General features: G+C 43.1%; 1 protein-coding gene across 1 annotated transcript; it reads left to right on the top strand.

Moving 5' to 3' along the window:
- Positions 1-2074: 2074 nt before the first annotated feature.
- Positions 2075-10378, top strand: LOC119390792 (uncharacterized). Its single transcript, XM_037658487.2, has 4 exons — positions 2075-2410; positions 4331-4495; positions 9780-9966; positions 10089-10378. Exons 1-4 carry the CDS (start codon positions 2108-2110, stop codon positions 10343-10345), a joined length of 912 nt encoding a protein of 303 aa, XP_037514415.1. The 5' UTR covers positions 2075-2107; the 3' UTR covers positions 10346-10378.
- Positions 10379-20046: the final 9668 nt, after the last annotated feature.

Here is a 20046-nt window from a genome sequence, read left to right on the forward strand (position 1 = left end):
CTCTACTCGAAAACTCACTGTGTTCCACAGTCTTTAAAATTATTATGGTGGGGTACTGTTTACACAGATGTCTGCTAGTGTTTTTAACAGTACTATAACGACAACCAAGTCAGCTGTTTGTCGCTGTGCAATATTTAGTTCAACTGTTCTTACACTGCAGTAGGTGTGAACACCGTTCAAGTGGTGTTGCAACTAATGTACATCTACTTTCCTGAATACTCGTTATGTATCATGTGATTGCTTGCCCATGTATCTTCAAGATGTTGTCTTGCTGATGTTCTTCCGACTTTTTACAGCAACTACACAAATGACTCCTCATATGTCTGTGACGAGCTGAATGATGACACTGATAATGAGTAAGTTTATTGCTGTTTTTCAAGTTTCCTGTAAGCATTACAGACACGCAAAAAATGCCATGAAACTCTTGCACTTTTTGCGTGTACAACAGCTCCAAAAAGTGACTTAGGAGTGGTTTTGAAGTAAGCAGATAAAGGGTGACATTTGAAGGATGATTGTCCCAGGCAATTGCAGTCTTGATAAAAAACAATTGAAGGGGCATGGTGCTGCAGCCATAGGGGCTATGCACCTTTATCAGGGCTCCTGTGCTTAGGGATGTGATGAACTGGATTGATGAGTGTGATTGGACAAAATATACGAAGAGCTATGATGTACTGAAAGCCTTGTTATTTTGTAGTGTATTTGATGACCTGGTAGATGTGCGTTTCCTTTCGCGTTAATTACAAAAGTAGTGTAACAGTGATCAAAATTTATTGATCTAAAGGCGTGGTTTTGTTTTAATTCAATGTGATCGGTTTCTGTGGAATTCCAAACAGAGGAAACATATTTGAATTATGATTTCTGCTCTGTAAGCTAGTAGTTTTACAAAAAAGGGAAGCATGACTGTGAATATGGTCAAACCGTAACAGTGTGGTACATCCCTTTAACGATGCCATAGGCATATATTCTTTAAACAGACTGTGCATTTACGACTTCGAAAAAACAACCAGCATAATTAAATGAAGCATAAACAGAAGTCTACTGATAGGTAATGGCAAAATACTTGCTTATAATCTTTTGATTACCTTTTCTGTAAAGCGACAGTTACATAGGAAGGGTCTGTAAATTGCTACACGGTCAATTATTTCATGAAGGTCATCAAGAAAGGTGTACACAATTGGAATTGATTGTAAATATTACATGAAGTGCGCTAAATGACTGATTAATGGAGTTAAAATAGGTTATTTGTTATGGCAGGTGTCTGCAAAATCACATTTAATGTTGTGTTTTAATGTCATTAAAATGCTAAGCTATATAATCGAAGGGAAGTTACTTCCTGAATGACAAAATGCCTGCATGATTGATGTTGTGCGGATGTTATGCATTGCAAGATTTCATGGAAATTTTCTACAAGGGTCATCTGAGTCATGTGGGCAGTAGCAAGTACCAATGGCAACAGGTGGTCTTGCTATTGGCATCCTGTTCGAAGGCTTGAGGAGGTAGGATTACGTAAGCAACACAAATCCCAGTGAGCAGTGATAAGTATGTCTCTCCTTGTATCAACGCCTAAATTGGGGTGTGAAGGCCAAACCTCTGAATTGTCAATGAAGAGTGCTGCCATGTAAGTTATTACCACGACTGCGTAGTTTGATTGCTAAGTGACAGTGCACAATTTTCCATATTTGAGTAATACGCGCTTGGTGTCAACTAACAGAAACAATGAGTTGTCTACACAACAGCTGGATGGTTGTGGCAACTGCTGCGTTTCTTTCAGAATAACTTTGTTTTTTGGGTGGTGTTTATCAACAGCAAGTGGGCTTATGTCAAAGTTTGGATTCAAGAGACTGCTACTGTACATAATTGCATGAAGTCTTTTCATGCAAGTCATACGCTAGGTGAAAAATCTTCACTACATCAATTCTAGAGACTGTTCTTTCTGCTAGCATGGAGGATTCTTCCTTAAAATACAATTTATTTCCTGCATGTTCTTGCGCAGTGAGTGAAGCTGCTAATGAATGAGCATTTTACGTTATCTTTGCAGGCTGCCTGCGCAAGGATTGGGTGAAGACGGAGTGGCTGAAAAAAATACATCGTCTTTCAGTCGTGCTTGATGGAACTCTTGCACCATTGCAAGATTTGTGGAGCATCGGGAAGCACGGTTGACATTGTGGCAAGTGGAACGATGATTTCAACGACCACGAAATGTTCAGGAAACCATGTGACAAAGTGGTGTAGCCAGCCAATGGCTAAAGGAAAGCCACTTGGCAATTTGCTGTTGAGCTGTGCTATACTGTTTACTGGGAGCAGCCCAACTAAGGTCATACGCCTGCTCTCTGTAATGGGGGTGCAGTCGCTGCAGAAGACACAGTACTTTCAGTACCAGAGGTGCTATCTACTTCCAGCAGTTGAGCAGGTTAGTACCAGTGCTAATAAGGTTGCAACAGGGGCTAGTTGGCTCGACATTGCCTTGCAGCAAGGTCGACAGTTGGGCTAGTTGGTAAGGTTCCATAATATTTTAGAGCAGCGCAAAAGACGGGACAAAGGACAAGAAGTTCACAGACGAGCGCTTACTCGCTTACTCGCAGTTTTTTGGAGGCGGGGTAGATGGACGCTTTTTGGCTTTTGTGTTTTTTTATGGTTTTGTTGGCTTACCTTGCTGCTGCCTATCTGGTATTATGACGGTAGAGTTTTACCTATCGCTATTTCTTGGTTCTTTTGGTTTTCTTGCCCTTGCGCATGTTAGTATGATCCCCACGTGGCGGCGATAACACAGATCATTTGGGTCACCTTCTGTATGTTTCCTTTTCCTTGGTTCTTCTAATAAATCTGCCAGTTGCGAGTAAGCGCTCGTCTGTGAACTTCTTGTCCTTTGTCCCGTCTTTTGCGCTGCTCTAAAATATTATGGACATTGTCTTGTAATTTCAGTAATGTAATGTCAATTAGTATCAGAGGTGTTGCTTTTTGGTTTTGAGTCTTCTCACTTTTGCCACTGTCATGAACGGCGTTCGTATCAAGGTTGAGCTCATGTCTAAGTTCATTCGACTTACTGTTAGTGCGACAACTAATAAATAGCTCTCAATTTTAAGACTCTCAGGGTCCATACAGGGCCTTGAAAGCCTTGGTATTGGTACTTAGTGAAGCCTCTAACACCTCGGTAGAGCCAGTGCTGCGGTAGTTTGTAACTGTAGTAGCACATTTTGAAAGACGTTTATAAATTGCAAATGCAGAATGGTTAGAGCACAGGTAATAAGCAGTTTTTAACATTAAATGTACTTGCAGCAATTTTTCATTGTTGCACAAGTTAGATATCTTGTCCCATGTTTTAAACTGAGCCAAACCATCAACACTCCAGCATGTTTGTACAAATTCCGTGTCCTGTTCATGGCAGGCAGGAGCTTGATCAAAGTATCATAGTGAAGTGTACTCTAATTTTACTTTAGTGTGGATATCAGTGTTTCTGTTACCTATTTTATTCTTGAACTTGACTTTAAACTTTGTCTCTCTGTAGTTAGACATCAAAAGAGACTTTTGCAGCATTAATGCTGTGCACATTTGTTCTGTGTTGTGAAATGAAGGTAAGCGCTAGTTGTGATAAAATTGTAACTGGTTAACATTAGCGCAATGAAAGTATCCAGAACACTTTGGAAACATTGTAGTAAGGTACTCATCCGGGATTCATTTGACAGGGCTTTGAAAGTGCTTGATTTTTTATTTTTGCAACTGGCACTAACCGTGGCACTCACGAGCTGTTGGCTGGAGCAGCACAGATGCACATTGCAGACATAGTGCAAGGAAACGCAGGAGCCTGCCACGTGTTCTTTGCTGCGGCTCCATACATTTTGATGCTTGCCAGAGCAGATAATTCAAGACCGCAACAAAAGTTTGTTTCTTTTAGCACCAGGCTGAGCTATACACCAGAGCATGCAGCTCTTGTTTAAGTTCTTGTAGATAAGATGTTTCAAACCTAAGGAGATTATGCAGAAGATTTTGGCAGGCAACTTGACGGCAAGTCTGCAGTGAAAGTAGAATTACATTGGAGCACCATATTTTATTACACATCCTAAGTCATCATCTTAATGAAAACCTCAGACAACGAAGCCAGGGGAAGTATAGGAGACGTTATTGTACTTTCTTAACTGCATTGTTGTAATTGTGATATAAACATGAAGAAAATGAAGTGGTCTTGCTGCCAGTAGGGACTGAACCTGCAACCTTTAGATAATGCGCCAGATCCTCTGCCAGTTGAACTACAGCAGCGGTCATCCTCCCATCCACTTTATTGTGCATTTCTGTGCAGGAGCACTTGCCCTTAAATTCCCTTCTTTTTGTGCAGGCATGGCACTCCCACCAGAGGACCTTAATTGAAGAGGCCAAGCACCAGCCACGCTCACTAGCAGGTGATGGCAGGTGTGACACGCCAGGCCATTCAGCAGACTTCGGGACGTACACATTGCTCGACACTGACCTCAACAAAATCTTGCACATTGAGCTTGTCAAGGTATGTTGTGGTTTCTTATGTTTCATTGTGTTGCACATGAGTGTATGAATGCTGCTGGCCATGTTTGTGTTTTGGTGGCCACGTTGCCTAAAATGCACTTCTCATATCAAAATTTCCTGGCCCTTGTGGGATTCAGTTATGGCTATCCATCTGTGAGCCAGGCATAGCCACTGTACCAAGCCAAGTAACTGAATATTACAAGCATTGTCTAAAGCTACATAACCAAGCAGTGCGATTAGCCATTTTTCAATACCTCGCAGAAAGCATGTTCAAAATGGTGTTGGATTTGAAAGCATTCTAACGCTAAGCAATGTCCTACTACAGTAACACTTAGCTGGCATGCCTGCCAGCAGGAATGTGAAAGGGGCCCTCTAACACTATTGAAGCCCCCATTTTTTACTCACGGGTTGCGTAGACTGAAGGATGCAAAGATTAATGCAGCAAGAGCGGCAGTGACAGTGGCACATAATCTGAAGTTATTCAGCCTAGAAAATTTGACATATAAGAAAAAAAATGCCCACCCTCAACTTGATTTTCGTAGGGTCACATGACCTCATTTCACTCGCCAGACGGTGCAAAATGCCACCAATGGAACGAGCTGAAAGGTCCTACGTAGGGGAAGCTTATGCCATTGTTGCCTGTTCCACCCAGCAGGGTGATCACGCATTTACCACAGTTACAAATAACATGGTGCCGCACACCCCCCTCCGTCCGAGAAAAAAAGGTGAGACCAATAACAATGCATCGAAGTGAAAGATTTTCACCCTTTGAATGTCGTAACAATCATGAGGGCACAACAAAACGCTGCTCAGGAGAGTACACCAGACAAAAGAAAAACTTTCACGTGACGAAAAACCTCGTGACACACAAGGCAAGGGGAACTGGCTTTATGAGAGCGGGGAAAATTTTCCCATAAATCACTAAAACAATGCGGGCTTGTTGATGAACCAAAAGTCACGGGTTTGATCCCAGCCGCTGTGGTCGCATTTCAATGGCAGCGAATGCTAGAGGCCCATGTATACTGTGCGATGTCAGAACACCAGATGGCAGTGGTGTAGCAGAAGGTGCTGATGATATTGTCTTATTTGCGGACAGTCAAGATGATATACAGCGACTGGCAGATATATGCGGAAGGGAGTGTGAGGCTCTAGGACTAGGATTTAGTGCAACAAAATGTGGATTGATGATATTCAATGATCACGGAGACCATACGGTCTTAATACAGGGCCAAAAAATACCGAGGGTAAGCGAGTACAAGTACCTCGGAGTATGGGTAAATGAGGGGGATAGATATATGGAGGTACAAGAGAAGCACATCTAAGGGAAAGAGGAATGCTGCAATTATGAAGCACAGAGCTTTATGGGGATACAATAGGTACGAGGTGCTTCGAGGGCTGTGGAAGGGTGTGATGGTTCCGGGGCTTACATTTGGGAACTCAGTGGTGTGCATGAAGTCAGAGGTGCAATCAGGAATGGATGTAAATCAAAGGACGGTGGGCCGCCTCGCGTTGGGCGCTCACGGGGACGACAAATGAGGCGGTGAAGGGTGATATGGGATGGACAGGCTTTGAAGTGAGGGAAGCGCAGAGCAAATGAGATTCGAAGAGAGGCTGAGGAAAATGAAGAAGAGTAGATGGGCAGAGAAGGTTTTCAGGTATTTGTATAGGAAAGCGTTGACACGCGTGGAGAAAAAGAACTAGGAGGCTCACCAGTAAATATACGGCTGGCAGTGCGGGCGATATGGCAACAAGGAGCATTAAGCGGAAGGTCAGAGAGGCGGAGAGACTTATTGGATGGCAGCGATGGAAAAGAAGCCGGCTCTGAGTAACTACCGAAAGGAAAAAACGAAATAGGAGGGAAAGGTTTTATGATAATTCAAGGGGAAGCGCTTTACTGTTTGAAGCAAGGTCGGGCTGCCTGAGAACGCGTAGTTATAAAGCGAGATTCAGTAACGAAGAAGAATATGTACATGCTGCGGGGGAACTAAGGAAACGATGGAACATGTACTGATTGAATGTGGCGATATTCACCCAGGTATACGTGTGGGCACGAGTCTACATGAAGCCTTGGGTTTTAGGGACAACAATGGAAAGCTGCACACGTCCGCGATAGAAATAAGTAAGAGACGGTTAGAGTATTGGTGGCAGAAATGTAGAGATAAAGGACAAAAATAAACAATGGGGGAAAAAAGGTTATTCTGCCTTAAGAGGCAGAGAGATGGACTGTGAATTTATATTTTTTGTTATATAATAACATAGATTTAATCAATGTAGATAAGGCATTAGGACAACATGAAACAAGGAAGTTTTTTTTCTTTTTTTTTTTTTTTTTTTTATCCTTCGAGCCTGGTGGCAGACATGTCACCGCCCCGTTATAAAGGGGACGCTCATAGCATCCATCCATCCGGTGGCACTCGGGGCATGGCCCTCCCGATGGAGGAGGCCATGCCCCGAGTTTGGGAAGGGTGCAACAGGATCATATCAGAAAGGAAAGGTGGGAGCATAGAGTTTCCTAAAATTAACTAGAGGGGACTCTGGCGCTACGATCGTTTAGCTGCCATGGGAATGATGGGTAGTACACAAATTTGCCTTGTCTTCGTGCTTGCGGCTACAAACGTACTTTTGGCTTTGTTTATTGCTGTATTTTCGCGTTTGTTTCGTATAAAAGAATAGAACGTTGTGAACTTCGTGACCAGGTTTGAATCGCTGAGCCTAAAGAAGTTAAAGTGGCGAAGTGAAACTGCCGACTTTTGCTGAACTTCGTTTTGGGACAAAGCGAATGTAGCCGACGCGGAGCCAAACGGAGCCGAAAGTACGAAGTTTAGGCAAATTTGTGTACTACCCATCATTCCCATGCTGGCTGAAGCGTCATGCGTTGCAGCTCCCATAGACACTAGCGCCAGAGTTCCCTCTAGTAAGTATTGTAGGAAACTCTATGGGTGGGAGTGTAGGAATGCTAATTCATCGCGGTGCCAAATGGGTTAGAGTGAAACAGACGTGTTCAGAGCACATCTGGGTTTGGGCGCTGTAGGTGGAAAGAAAACGTGGCTAGGGGTTGCCTACTTGTGGATGGGAAATAACTGCAGAGAAAAGAATCACGAGATAGTGGATTGCATGAGTGAGGATATTAAGGAATTTGGTAATGGGGCCGAAATATCCTTCTAGGGGACATGAACGCTCACATTCATGACCTTGACGGATATTCAGACACCAATGGCAAGTTATTGCTAGATCTCTGCGAGCAACATAGTCTTGAGATAGTTACCGTGGGGCCTAAGTGTGAGGGGCAGATCACGTGGGAAGTCGGAAACAGGCAATCGAGCATTGATTATTGTTCATGACAGAAGGAATATATGACAAACTTAGAGAGATGAGAATAGACGAGGAAGGCATTAACAGCTTGGGTAGTGATCATAAACGCATAATATTACAAATGGGATATAAAACTGAAAATAAGAACATATAGAATCAAAGTTTGGCAGCTTGTATCTAAATGACAAACAAATAACAAATATAGCTGCAAGAGTCAAGGAAAAAGTAGACGAACTACCAGGCAAGGACTGGGAGTACAGTGAGCTGTTAGATCTAATGACGAAAGAGGTAGGAGAGAGAAGAAAACTATTTGCTGGAAAGGAAAGAGGAAGCCAAAAAGTTGGTGGAACAAGGAAATCCGGGAAGCGATCGAGAAGCGGCGTGAAGCATCACGGAATCATAGAAGGGCATAAAAGGACAAGCGACCGCACGACGAAGTCAACGAAATATGGGAAATATATCTAGAGAAAAAATCCATTGTACAGAAATTGGTCGAGGCAAAAATTAAAGGTGAAAGTGAACGCTGAGTGACAGAGATTCATGAAAAAAAGGAGGCCGCACCTAGGATATTTAGGAGCCACATAAAGGCGCTAGGTCGGAAGTCTGTCACAACGCAACAACATATTGTAGATGAAAGAGGAAATCAATTGGAAGGGTACGAAGCGCTAGGTTACATCCGAAAGGTAACAGCTGATTCGTTTAAAAAGAGCGTCCAGAGGATTTCCCCGGTGAGTAAAAGGGTGGCAAAGAGAGCAACCGAGGAGAGCTAGAACTGGAGAATTTGAACTGGAAAAAGGCCGAAGGAAAAATTTCAAAGCGCACTGCCGCGGGTTTAGATGGGATTCCCGTTAGCCTCATTAACGAACTAGGAAATAGCGCTAAAGAAGCACTGCTGAAAACTGTAGAAAAACTTAAAGGACAGGCAAATACCGGATAGTTGGCGAAAAAGTAGAATGAACTTAATCTACAAAGGCAAGGGAGAAAAGGATAATATTCGCTCGTATAGACCACTAACCATTACATCGGTACTATACAGGTTGGCGATGCAAGCAGTAAAAATGAAAATACAAACGTGGGCAGAACACAACAATATTTTGGGAGAACTCCAGAATGGATTTCGAGTCGACAGGCGCAGCGATACGACCTGTTTGTTCTCACTCAGTGTATAGAAATATCTAAAAGAAAATAGGCCCTTGTACGTGGCTTTCCTAGACATCACTGGGGCGTACGAGAACGTTAATCAGGAAATTGTGTGGCATATATTGAAAGGAATGGGCATAGGCGACGACTGTATACAGCTTTTGAGGGAGATATACCAAGGAAATACAGTTTGCATAGAATGGGAAGGAATGAGTAGCAAAGGAACGTTGAGATTGGCGGACAGTGGCTACATGCCCTAAGCAGATACCAATGTGAAAATGTCTGAACGCCGATACAGAATTTATAGTTTGGTACAAAATTCTCGGCTACCAGGATTGTGTCACTCAGAAGTGCTCCTCAACTATAACCCCTCGGTCATTTTCGTTACGTCTCTCTCACTACCATGTTAAAAGCTGCATAATTTTTTCCTCGCCCTGTATCTATGTGGTGTCGTCATGGTCGGTCCTTTCCTAAAGCTCAGAAGCATGAATGTTGTATCACAGCAAGGTATTGTGACGAAAAGTACTGCCCTCTGTGTTGCTCCCTCTGAAGCACTGACATTGTGAAATTATGTGCCACAAATTCGGCTATAAATTAGCCAAAGGCGTGTATCTGTGTCATTACTGTTTGTAAACATCTACTGATTACCGTAAGGAATCAAATGATTGGCAATCAAGTTATCGTTTTCTGATGCCAAGTTATGAAGGGAAGTTAGTCACAGAGTAAACTTCATGATGTATACAAGGTAGGACTATATGATGTGGCTCATGTTCAGGTAATGCATTTTGAAACCGCTCTGCGACATCACAAATGGCTTCTGTATTATGTTGCAGTCAACAGAAGTTGCTTCCAGCAACCGAATGGAAAGAGAAGGACTGCAGAGAGCACTTCACGAGCTGACCCGTCTTGGCCTGCAGATTGAGTCTCTCGTCACTGATCGCCACTCCGAAATTAAAGCCTTCATGAAGCAGTATTATCCAGCAATATGCCACCTGTTTGACTTGTGGCACATTGGAAAAGGTAAACCCATCTGTGTTTTCAGTGTTGCTTAAATGTGAATGTGAACACAGCTTTGTAATATATGCGTTATCATTGCAGTCTTTTTCTTTGTTATAGAAATTTGGATTACTTGTTTCACATAGGCTTGAAGAAGAAGATTGTTGCCTTGGGGAGGACAAGGCAGCATGAATCCGTGCTTGGGTGGCGAAAGACCATCATTCGCCATCTTTATTGGTGTGCTATCAACAGTAAGGGCAATGAGGCGTTGTTCTTGGCGAGGTGGCTGTCCATTCTCCGACACATTGTCAACGTACATAGTCACCCTGACCCTCTGCACCCTTCATGCTTTCACGGCGAGCTGCCAGAACGTGACTGGTTGGTCGAAGGTAGGTACTACTAGGAGACGAAGAGAAATTTGTACACCTAAATAAGTTGAAGTGTAACCTGCAGTGGTCAGACTTAACGAGTAAAAAAGTAAAGCACTTTCCTTAAGTGTTAACTTGACTGTCTGTGTACAACGGTTTGGTTTGAATCAGGTAAAAAAACTTTCACAAATTATCATGCCTTTACAGAGGATTTGGCCCCATTGCATCAGGCTTTCAAAGCGTGGGGTTGTGTACTTAGTCTTATTATACATGGCATTGTCGTTATCACATACAAACTTATTATGTTTATATGGTTTTATTCACTGCACTATAAGTCATGTTAAGGTTCAATGACCATCATTAGCATGCAGGTTTGTTTAAAATTAAAGACAACCTCTGCTATAGTTACGATTCAAAGTATAACATGGATAATATTTGACTGTAGATAAAGATAATAAATGTGGGATTTATGTCTGTGAGCTGTTCTTTTTAGAGAACCAAAGCATTTATCATTGCACTCTAGTTCATCATTGACAAAGAAGAGCGCCCAGTAATATTGATTTTTTAATAAAGCTAACTTCTCTTTCTTGTAGTCATTATAGCAGTAAATGATGAAAGGAGACATTGTAAGGCTTGTGCCAAGTGGTGTTCCTTCTCAGTGACTTGTCAGTTGCACAATAAGGTTAGGGAATGGGGTCCCGCAAGACATTTTTAGGGGTCTGTGAATATTTGACTTTCGAATTCGAATCAAATAGTACATCGAATAATTCAATACGACTTTTGATTAGCTAGTACTGAAGTTTCGAATACTTTAACAGGACGAATATCTAAAACGCGACAAAACCAAGGTGCAACTTGGTTAGGGTCGGATGGCTAAAACTAACGCTAACGTCGTTACAGTAGGCCTTTTATTAAAGCTTTCCCCTATATCCTGGTTCAGAAGCGAGCGCATGTTTACCTTAAAGGAGGCTGTCATCTCCGCACCGTCAGCCCTTCACAACTTGCTTCCGAAACAAAGGTACCTACATCTCGTAGTTCGGTTGTGTATTCCACAAGTGCCGTAAGACCGTGTACTCACCTACTTTGTGTAGTCATGACATTGGCTCGTGAAACCCTTGGTGATTGGCTTCACATGTGAAAATTTGTTCACGCTGCGCACTTGCCAGTGCCGCACCGCATCACTCGTTCAGAAACTCATCCTTCCGGCGCTCAGTTAAAACACTGCTGTGAATGGGTGCCCGAAAATTTTTGGGTCAAGAGCACCCATGGCGATGAAGCACATTACTGATATTTAGGGGTGTGCGAATATTCGAAAGTTTCGAATATTCGTCGAATATTACATTCGAAATATTCGTATTCGATTCGAAAATTGTGTATTCGGAAGGTTTCGAATATTCGATAACTTCGAATATTCGAAAAATTCGAATATGCGATTCCATTATTATGCATAAAATAACTCATCCTCCACATTTCTGCTGCATTCGTATCGCTAAAAACGTTGCCGAGAAGAGCAATAAAGATTAAGTACACGGAGGCACGATATCTGCCTGCGACTAGCGCCCCAATACATATTTTATTGGTGGTGCATCTCCGACGTTCAGCGCTGTTGGCTATCATGTAACCGTGCATTTGCAATATTATGCGGCCGTTAACGTACCGCACTACCACTCGTTCACTATGCGGGACCACTTCTGAAGAAAGACAGTGACCCATGTGACTGGTGGCGGACTGTAGGCACCTTCAATACCCCAGTCTGGCAAAGCTTTGCCCCATGTACCTCCCTATACCAGCCGCTTCTGTTCCAAGCGAGCGTGCCTTTTCAGTGGCAGGGGGGGGGGGTTGTCTCTGTTACAAGGGAGTGCCTGCTGCCTGATCATGTGGAGCAACTCATATTTCTTCATGATAACATCTAGTCATTACTTTCATTGTGCCGTGATATTTGCTTGTGTTGTGATGTGCATTTTGCTAGCCTGGACTTTGTGTTCTGGAGATAGCAGTGTATGTTGTGTTGCCAGTCAGGCTGTTAATGTCTTTTTTTTTTCAATATAGCTATATGTTAAATACATATTGTTACTGTGGAGCATTTTTCCTATGATATCGATATTCGAAGGTGGATATTTGTATCTCGATTCGTATTCGAAAAATTTGATATTCGCACACCTCTACTGTTATTAGATGAGCCGCCGTTTTGTGTGACTATAGAGGTGGGGGGGGGGGGGTTCTAGCTACCGTATCCCCCCTTGTTAGTCGTTAGAAGTGGCGCTGCTGACTGGAATGGCGGGCGCTTCTCTGTCAACATGCTTGCATGCCTATAAAGCTGAAAAATAAAAGCCTCCGAACAAGTGCGTAATAAAGCTGTCACCACGTCGTAGGCGTCCCCGATTTTTCCATAGCCTTGCCGAACGGCGGTACACATTTCGTGTCAATACCTACTTGATATTCTTGGCCACTATTCGGCACTATTCGATTCGATTCGAGATCAAATTTCACTAGTCGCACACTCTAACATTATTCAAATTAATGTAGGGTCACTAAATGAAGTGTTTCCAGAATAATATTTGCACACTCTGCACCATCAATATCGCTCACATTTTAAGCCTGTTGTAGGAGAGTTGGTTCTATTTCAAACTTTAAGGCTACATTTTACTTTTCAGACATCACACACTGTGTGCACCATAATCATATTGTCATCATATTGTTGAAACTGATGTACAACTAATTAACGTTACTGTCTTCCTAAGTGGTATTTTATATTGAGGATGCCCTTTTGCATGCTACTGCTAACTTACAGTGTCGACAGTTGCATTCTTTCTTACTGTCAGACAGATACATGGTTCCAGCTACTTTGCTTCCAAGCTCCATTGCAACTAAGCTACTTTATTTTCTAAGGGTCGGAGTCCTCCTGCGCCTGAGGGGTATTTTGGCAGCCCCACATCTTCTTCGGACCTTCCACGGCTCACACAGGCCCAGACATTTGGTCTGGAGGATTCTCACAGCCTGCTAATCCACTTTGCCCTAAAGAGCAGCCGCTTCACCTTGAAGGAAATTCTGGCAAGGTAACACCATTCTAAATTGCATTGCATCTCTGTGGTGATCTGTGTTTTCAGTTGCTTGTTCTTAATGGCTTGCGTTCTGCTACTCAACTTTCAATCCGGACAGCACAATGTGCCACTGAATTTCAAGTAAACTGTCTGCACCAACAGAGTTGGACGAGTTGAACCACGACATAGCGTTTGACTAGTTGTCACATAAGTGTATAGTATGATACTTCTCCACACTATGGAAGCACAAAGACACAGAAGACTCGCATACCAAATGCGCATGTTCCTTCTTCTCGGTATTTTGTGTATTTGCATTGAATCTATAACCAACTAGTCTAGCTCTCAATACTGCTGTAACTACTTAATTCGAATTAATTTTTTTCCCCATTTACAGCCTAGTTTGTCATTCAATTCCCTCTTGCATGGTAGCTATGCGCCATGCAACCAATAGGTCAGCATACATTCTGGCAACCATAGGTCAGCAAGTGTATATTTTTTATGCGGATGACACAAGCCTCCTATTTAAAGCAGCGACATACAGCACTCACCTGGTGATCAACGAAACAATGGAAAACTTAGTATATGGAGCGCTGCAAACTGTTTGTTAATAAATTCCAAAAAACAAAAGCTGTGCTGTTCCATGCGCGTCAAAGCCTGCTTATTTTAGAACCAATGATAAAGTTCGACAACGGTAACATTGAAATAGTGGATACTGTAAAAACGCTAGGAATACTTTTCAATAAAAACATGAGCTGGGATCCGCATGTTAGCTCAGTTATATCTCGCCTAAATAGGTGTGTAGGTGTTCTAGCGAAAATTCGCTCATACCTTCCCGTATCCATAAAATGTTAATCTATAACACAATATTCTTATCGCACCTTAACTATTGTTTTCTGGTTTGGGAATACCACATCGTCTAACATAGCAAACTGCATGTGATACAAAAGAAGGCGTACGGTCATATTGCCAATGCTGATTACAATGCACCCCCCCCCCCAAAAAAAAAAATTAGCTTTGCATTACAGTCGGCTTGCTATGCAGCAGTACTGCACATTTTCAAGACACTTCTCTCTGCCTTTACTGAGCGATTACATTTCAAGTGTTGATGAATAAACAGTGGCTCCAAGTGGCACGAAACATGGATCACTGGAGAAAAGCGCGAGGGTTTTTCATCATGCAGATTAGACGTTATATAATTTGATGATGACTTTCTAGTGCGAAGTATTTGCAGTGTCACATAGTGTCACTCATGTTTTTAAGATTCATTCATTGGCTATTAGTGAATTGAAATTCAGATATTTATTTGCATTAAAAAGGAAAAGCAGCACCGTTCCTATTTCATCATTCATTTATTGCAGAACACGAATTGCAGCTCTGCATTATAATGAAAACAGCTGCAGAGGAACACTGACAGACGCTGCAGGTGTGGAAAGATTTTCGCAGAGATTCTCCCGCGGCGAGAAAGAATGGACTGTGGCTCCAGTGAAAGAGAGAGCAACTTATGGTAAGCAGTACTGTTTAAGCCCAAATATGGCAATTTTGTTACCATGTACAGGATATGGCAATTCATTTGAGTCACTCCTGTCATTCGGCCGTTGTGCTAGGCCTTGCCATGGCTGAACGCAATTGACATTGGCAAGATTGAGGTACATGCTGCAAATAGCGCAACATCACTGCTCCCATTCACACGAAATATGAATTCTAACAAAGCGGTATTTAGTGCTGAACATCTGGATCCCAAACAGTGTACTCCTCTGCCACTGCCAACTGCCTCACAGTCATCTGCTATTCATTCCCAAGAATGCTTTGCGCATGTGCACATACATCACACACACTATGGCTAATAATTGACCAGTTTCCAAATTATGTGAGCCCTAGCGATGGTTGATGAAAGAAACCCGGATGAAAACGCACCGGTTTCGTTATCATCTCCTTCCACTATTTATTTGAATAGCTCTTTTAGGTCAGCAATTGGAGTGCGCACTTCCAATTTCTTCGAATGAATTTTATGTTCTGTGATTGTGCTTAGAGGCTCGAGGACACAGTAAGTCAGCAGTTTCTCACGTCGCTTGTTACTGAAAGCACATCGCTGAGACAGGAATTGTTCCGTTTCACCTGAGTTCAGTAGCGTGGCTGTCGGGCTAGTTGGTACAGGCTGAAGTTGAATTGATGGCGCAAATGCTTGGACTAGGACGAAGAACAAGGATACAGAGAAGCGCACTCCACGTCACAGGACGCGGAGCACACTTGTCCACGTCCCGTGTTCTTGGTCCCTGTCCCAGCATTTGCGCCATCAAATCAATTTCTGTTTACGATTTATTTTTGTGCTTACCACACCTCAGTTCATGCTCAAAATTGCAAAAAGTTGCGTGAATCTAAACCGAAACCGCTTGTCCAGCAGTGCTGTACAACAGACCTCAAAGGGTTGAAAATTGTCTTGCTGTAATAGCAACCAGAGTGATGTGTAATGCAACTGCTAGTACATCAACTTTTATTGTTAACACCTGCACAAATATTGCACTTTGTCCTGGCTTCAAATTCGTGAAGGTGAACACTTCAGCTTCTCCTGCAGCAACTTTCTGTGAGATGCCTTGAAGCTGAAAAGAGAAGGACAAACCTATAGCACAAGGATGGCAGTTTCAATGAAACAATGCTGTAATACTGTGCACTGAAAGCCAGGACATCAAGAATATCCATTGGATAAGTTTTTTAAAGAGTAGGGTGTGTCCAGATAAGATCGAACACGAGGTCCCGGTCACCGTTCCCGATTTTGATGAAATTTACTATAGACACAGGTATTAGGCCCAGAACAATGGTTTCGGAGTTATTTTGCGAAAAAAAAATTGTTCGCATGATCTGATCTTCCGCATGTAACGAACGGTGTGGCCGCCAGGCTGACTTGGTCACATGCGATTCATTAGAACTTGTTAGCAACCAAAATAATGCAACATTTTTTATGCAGAATGGTAGATGAGATTTTTGACTTTAATCAGAGGGATATCAAAAAAAATTAAAAATGGCCTTTTTGAGAAAACTATTTTCAAACTTCGGCGTTTTTGGTAAACCACTTACGTTTCAGCCCAATTCTAAAGTAAAACAGAGAGCGACGAAACCACAAAAGTTACTTTAAAAGAGAGCACAAATTTCAAAGTTAATGTATACAGAGTTTTATTCTCCGTTTAACTTTTATTCAGCAATAAATTTTTGAAGTACCGGTGTTTTGTGTGGTTTGCGATGTTTTACCTCAAAAGTCCTTTGACAGGTAAGGAAAATTATATACTAATAAAATTGTACGTCACTTGTTCTTTGATGAGAATAAGTATAATGACCAAAAAGTGCACCGTTTTTTCCCTAGGTGCGCTCAAAGTTAACGAATCGCGAAATTGGCAGAAAAGTGATGTTTGCGGCCAAAATTTATATATATTTTTTTCAAGTGAACAAAATTTTTTTTTCACAAAACTAACTTTGAAACCATTGTTCTGGGCTTAATACCTGTGCCTGCAGTAAATTTCATCAAAATCTGGAATGGTGACAGGGACCTCGTGTTCGATCTTATCTCGACACACCCTAGTGATACACTTACAAACATTTTTCTACATGTACTCACAGTGGTTTTTTTTTTATTTCAGAGTATGTGCCTGCATTGCTAAGCCATGTCATGCAATGCCTCGAGAAGTGGCCATCATTTTCAGCTGCTGAAAACTCAGTTGTGCGAAGCCATCATGACACACTCTCAGCCAAGTATGGTCCAAAGCCATCGATGGAAGATGCAAGGAAGAGGCGATATTCACGCTTTGCACCTCACACATAGATCATTGGTTTGATCTGTGATCCTGCTGCCATGTTTGGATCTCTCTTCTAGTGTATGTTGTTTAGTGTGCTAGGGACGATGCTTCTACACGGCCTCGTCCAGTCATCGCCACTCCCAACTACTGCCCACTCTGTTACCACTGTGGAAGCTGGCCACACCTACCTCTGATGCCAGTACAAAGACATCAGACCGTGTGGTTGCATTGTTAATGTGCTTCGTCCAGTATTGTGACTGGCCATGTGACATCGTCGACTGCCCTCACAGCAAATGAGTGGAGGCCTCGACGGCCATCACGTCCACCGTCATTGGTGCACTGTCTGTGTTGACCACGCTGGCCCAGCCTGGGCAGGTCGGTTAGCTCATATGCATAAAACTAAAAGCAGCAACTGGTGGAGGTCTGGTTGCTGTTCGTCAAAATAGTGAAGACCTTCCACTGCCGCTCTTAATATTCCAAGGTTCAACTTGACAACAGACTCTTTCTGTTGTCAAGTCAAGGATGCTGGCGTGTCTTCATTCTGAATGAAGACACGCCAGCATCCTTACGAAGCCAAAAATTTCAGTGTGGGATTTGGCATGGTCAACTCTGCAGTTGCATGGAGTCTTCATGGAGTTGCACTAATTAAAGTTTATACTAAAAGTTGATTATCAATCACTGTTTGCATCTGGCTACGCAAATCTGGCACTCGTGACAATGTATCCACTGCTGTAATTTGCTTGTCTGATACGTAGGTGATAGTGATGTCAAAAAAGTTTCTAGATACTTGGCGACAGTTTGCTTTAGTTCTTATTCTGAACACCAATTAGTGGCTTATCAACAGATTACACGAGGCCACAGTAGTGGATGGAATCTTTTCACATGCTAACAAAACCACCGGCAGCTTTTTCTATTAATGCATACTGCTGCTGCGCGATTGTGAGAGCAGGCCTGCCATGTTGCGGCAGTACAGAGTCGATTCTGTAGGAGATGGCATCTGTTAGGACTGCGATTTTCCAACTGTGCAATGCAATGGCCATATTAGGGTTTTCCATGGGGTGCAGGCACACAAGCTTTTTTTTCCCCTTTCCACCAGTACACTAGGCAAACTTTGTCTTTTCTTTCAACTGAAATAAAACAAGCCTTTAAGATGCCCTGAGTGTGTTTTCATTCAAGTCAAATTGAATGCTTTTGCAGTATCCAGACAACAAAGTGTTTTAAACACAAACAGAAGCGATATTTAAAATTCACGATGACACTGTGGTCAAGTCTGCCATTCTCACCAGTATAATAAAGATGCACTGAATAGTCCATTTTCTTGGACAAATAGGCATGCATGTGCTTTCCTATCATCTATACTACTCACCTACACCCAGGAAAACAGCTCATAATTAGCTGATGGGAATGTGCTCCTTATCCTGTGCAGCACACAAACCGGGCATGGGTTGGCGATTTTCCTCTGCCAAGGCGGCCCCAGACCCACCAAACAAACAAACGGTAGGCGGTGTATCTCAGAGCTCTGAAGCAGGTGGAAGAAACAGAAGCATTAGGCACGAGATAGTTCTGGCAAAAGTTGTGCTCAGCTCATGTGGCCCTTCCTAGTTCCTTGTGTGGCAAATATCACGCTTCAGTGCTCATGCTTGTGAGCAGTGGTGGCTTCACTTCTACATTTTATCTTAATTTGTTCAATGTATTACTTGCATACTACGATGACATTGGAATTCAGGATGGAGGAATGGCACTCGTACATTGGGCGCTTATTGTTGGCGCATGAAGAGTGGAAGATGCTGCACGTAACTTATTCACACTCACACACATGCAGATGAAAGCACTAGCCTAGTTTGCTGCACTTCCGCGCGGAACGATCACGCTAAAACTAAGCACAGCGGAGATCTCATTTACGCGCTCATATTGAAGTACAAGCAGTAACTCGGTTGTCCATTTGTGTTTATGGAAATATAATGTAGCACATCAAAACATTTGAATACTAGCCCTGTTACCGTTGCCATCCCAGCACATGCGTTCTCACGCGAGGAATGAGCGCTAAAGAATGCATATGCCGCGCGCGAAATGCGTCGGCGCTCGGCAGTCTGGTAGCCCAAAAGCCGGCAGCACGCCTTGTTATGGTGTCGTATTATCGTGCCGTATATCCAACCCAATAATTCTAATTACTCACCTATTCCTGTCGGCGTACTCGAGATAAGTGGGGTTGTAGAACTCCAGTTGCCGCCTGTTTATTTCCAATAAATCGCCGACCAAGCAAAGGAGTGGGAAGAGCGTGTGGTGCGTGATACAGTTGCTGCCCAGTCCATTCATTAGGCCCCGAACAGCCGGGACCTGGCGGCAACAAACATTTTCATCCCTGTGCGCAGGCCGACATTCGCCACAAGTGCACCTGTGTAACAGCATCATGATTCCACGTGTAAATAACAAAACAGGGCTAATTATCCACAGCGAACACTTACCCCTCGTCGCGATACTGCAACGCCGGGGCTTGATGTTCGGCGACTGGCCGTCGTGGCGGCGGGTCGAACAAGAACGGCGAATCAACTGTGTCATACGACTCTGAATCACAGCTGTCCGACAGTTCCGAGACACTGTTTGTATCAGACGCGGCACTGTCAGTCGCAGACATTCCAGCTGATGCGCGGCGTGCTCACCTCTCCACTGTGCGCCTGCTCGTACCGGCTGTCACAGTTTTCATACTCCGCGCCGGCGTGACCGGCATGCATTGCACGACTTCCGGTTCGTTCGTAACAACTTCTACGTCATACGTAGAGAGTGCACTCGGGTGGGTTTCGGTTTCGGTGTTGCGCTTTTTTGCTTATTTAAAATTATTCTCCAATTTGCCGAGTATTTCTGCTATCGGGCCCGTAACAGGAGTGTCTCAGGAACATAAAAGCACCATTA

The sequence above is a fragment of the Rhipicephalus sanguineus genome, chromosome 4 (genome assembly GCF_013339695.2).
Source record: "Rhipicephalus sanguineus isolate Rsan-2018 chromosome 4, BIME_Rsan_1.4, whole genome shotgun sequence".
Lineage (NCBI taxonomy): Eukaryota > Metazoa > Arthropoda > Arachnida > Ixodida > Ixodidae > Rhipicephalus > Rhipicephalus sanguineus.

Coding starts and splice junctions, on each gene's coding strand:
- LOC119390792 (XM_037658487.2), top strand. CDS start 2,108: ATGGAACTCTTGCACCATTGCAAGATTTGTGGAGCATCGGGAAGCACG. Junction 2,411..4,330: donor TACTTCCAGCAGTTGAGCAG/GTTAGTACCAGT, acceptor CTTTTTGTGCAG/GCATGGCACTCCCACCAGAG. Junction 9,967..10,088: donor CTTGTGGCACATTGGAAAAG/GTAAACCCATCT, acceptor TGTTTCACATAG/GCTTGAAGAAGAAGATTGTT.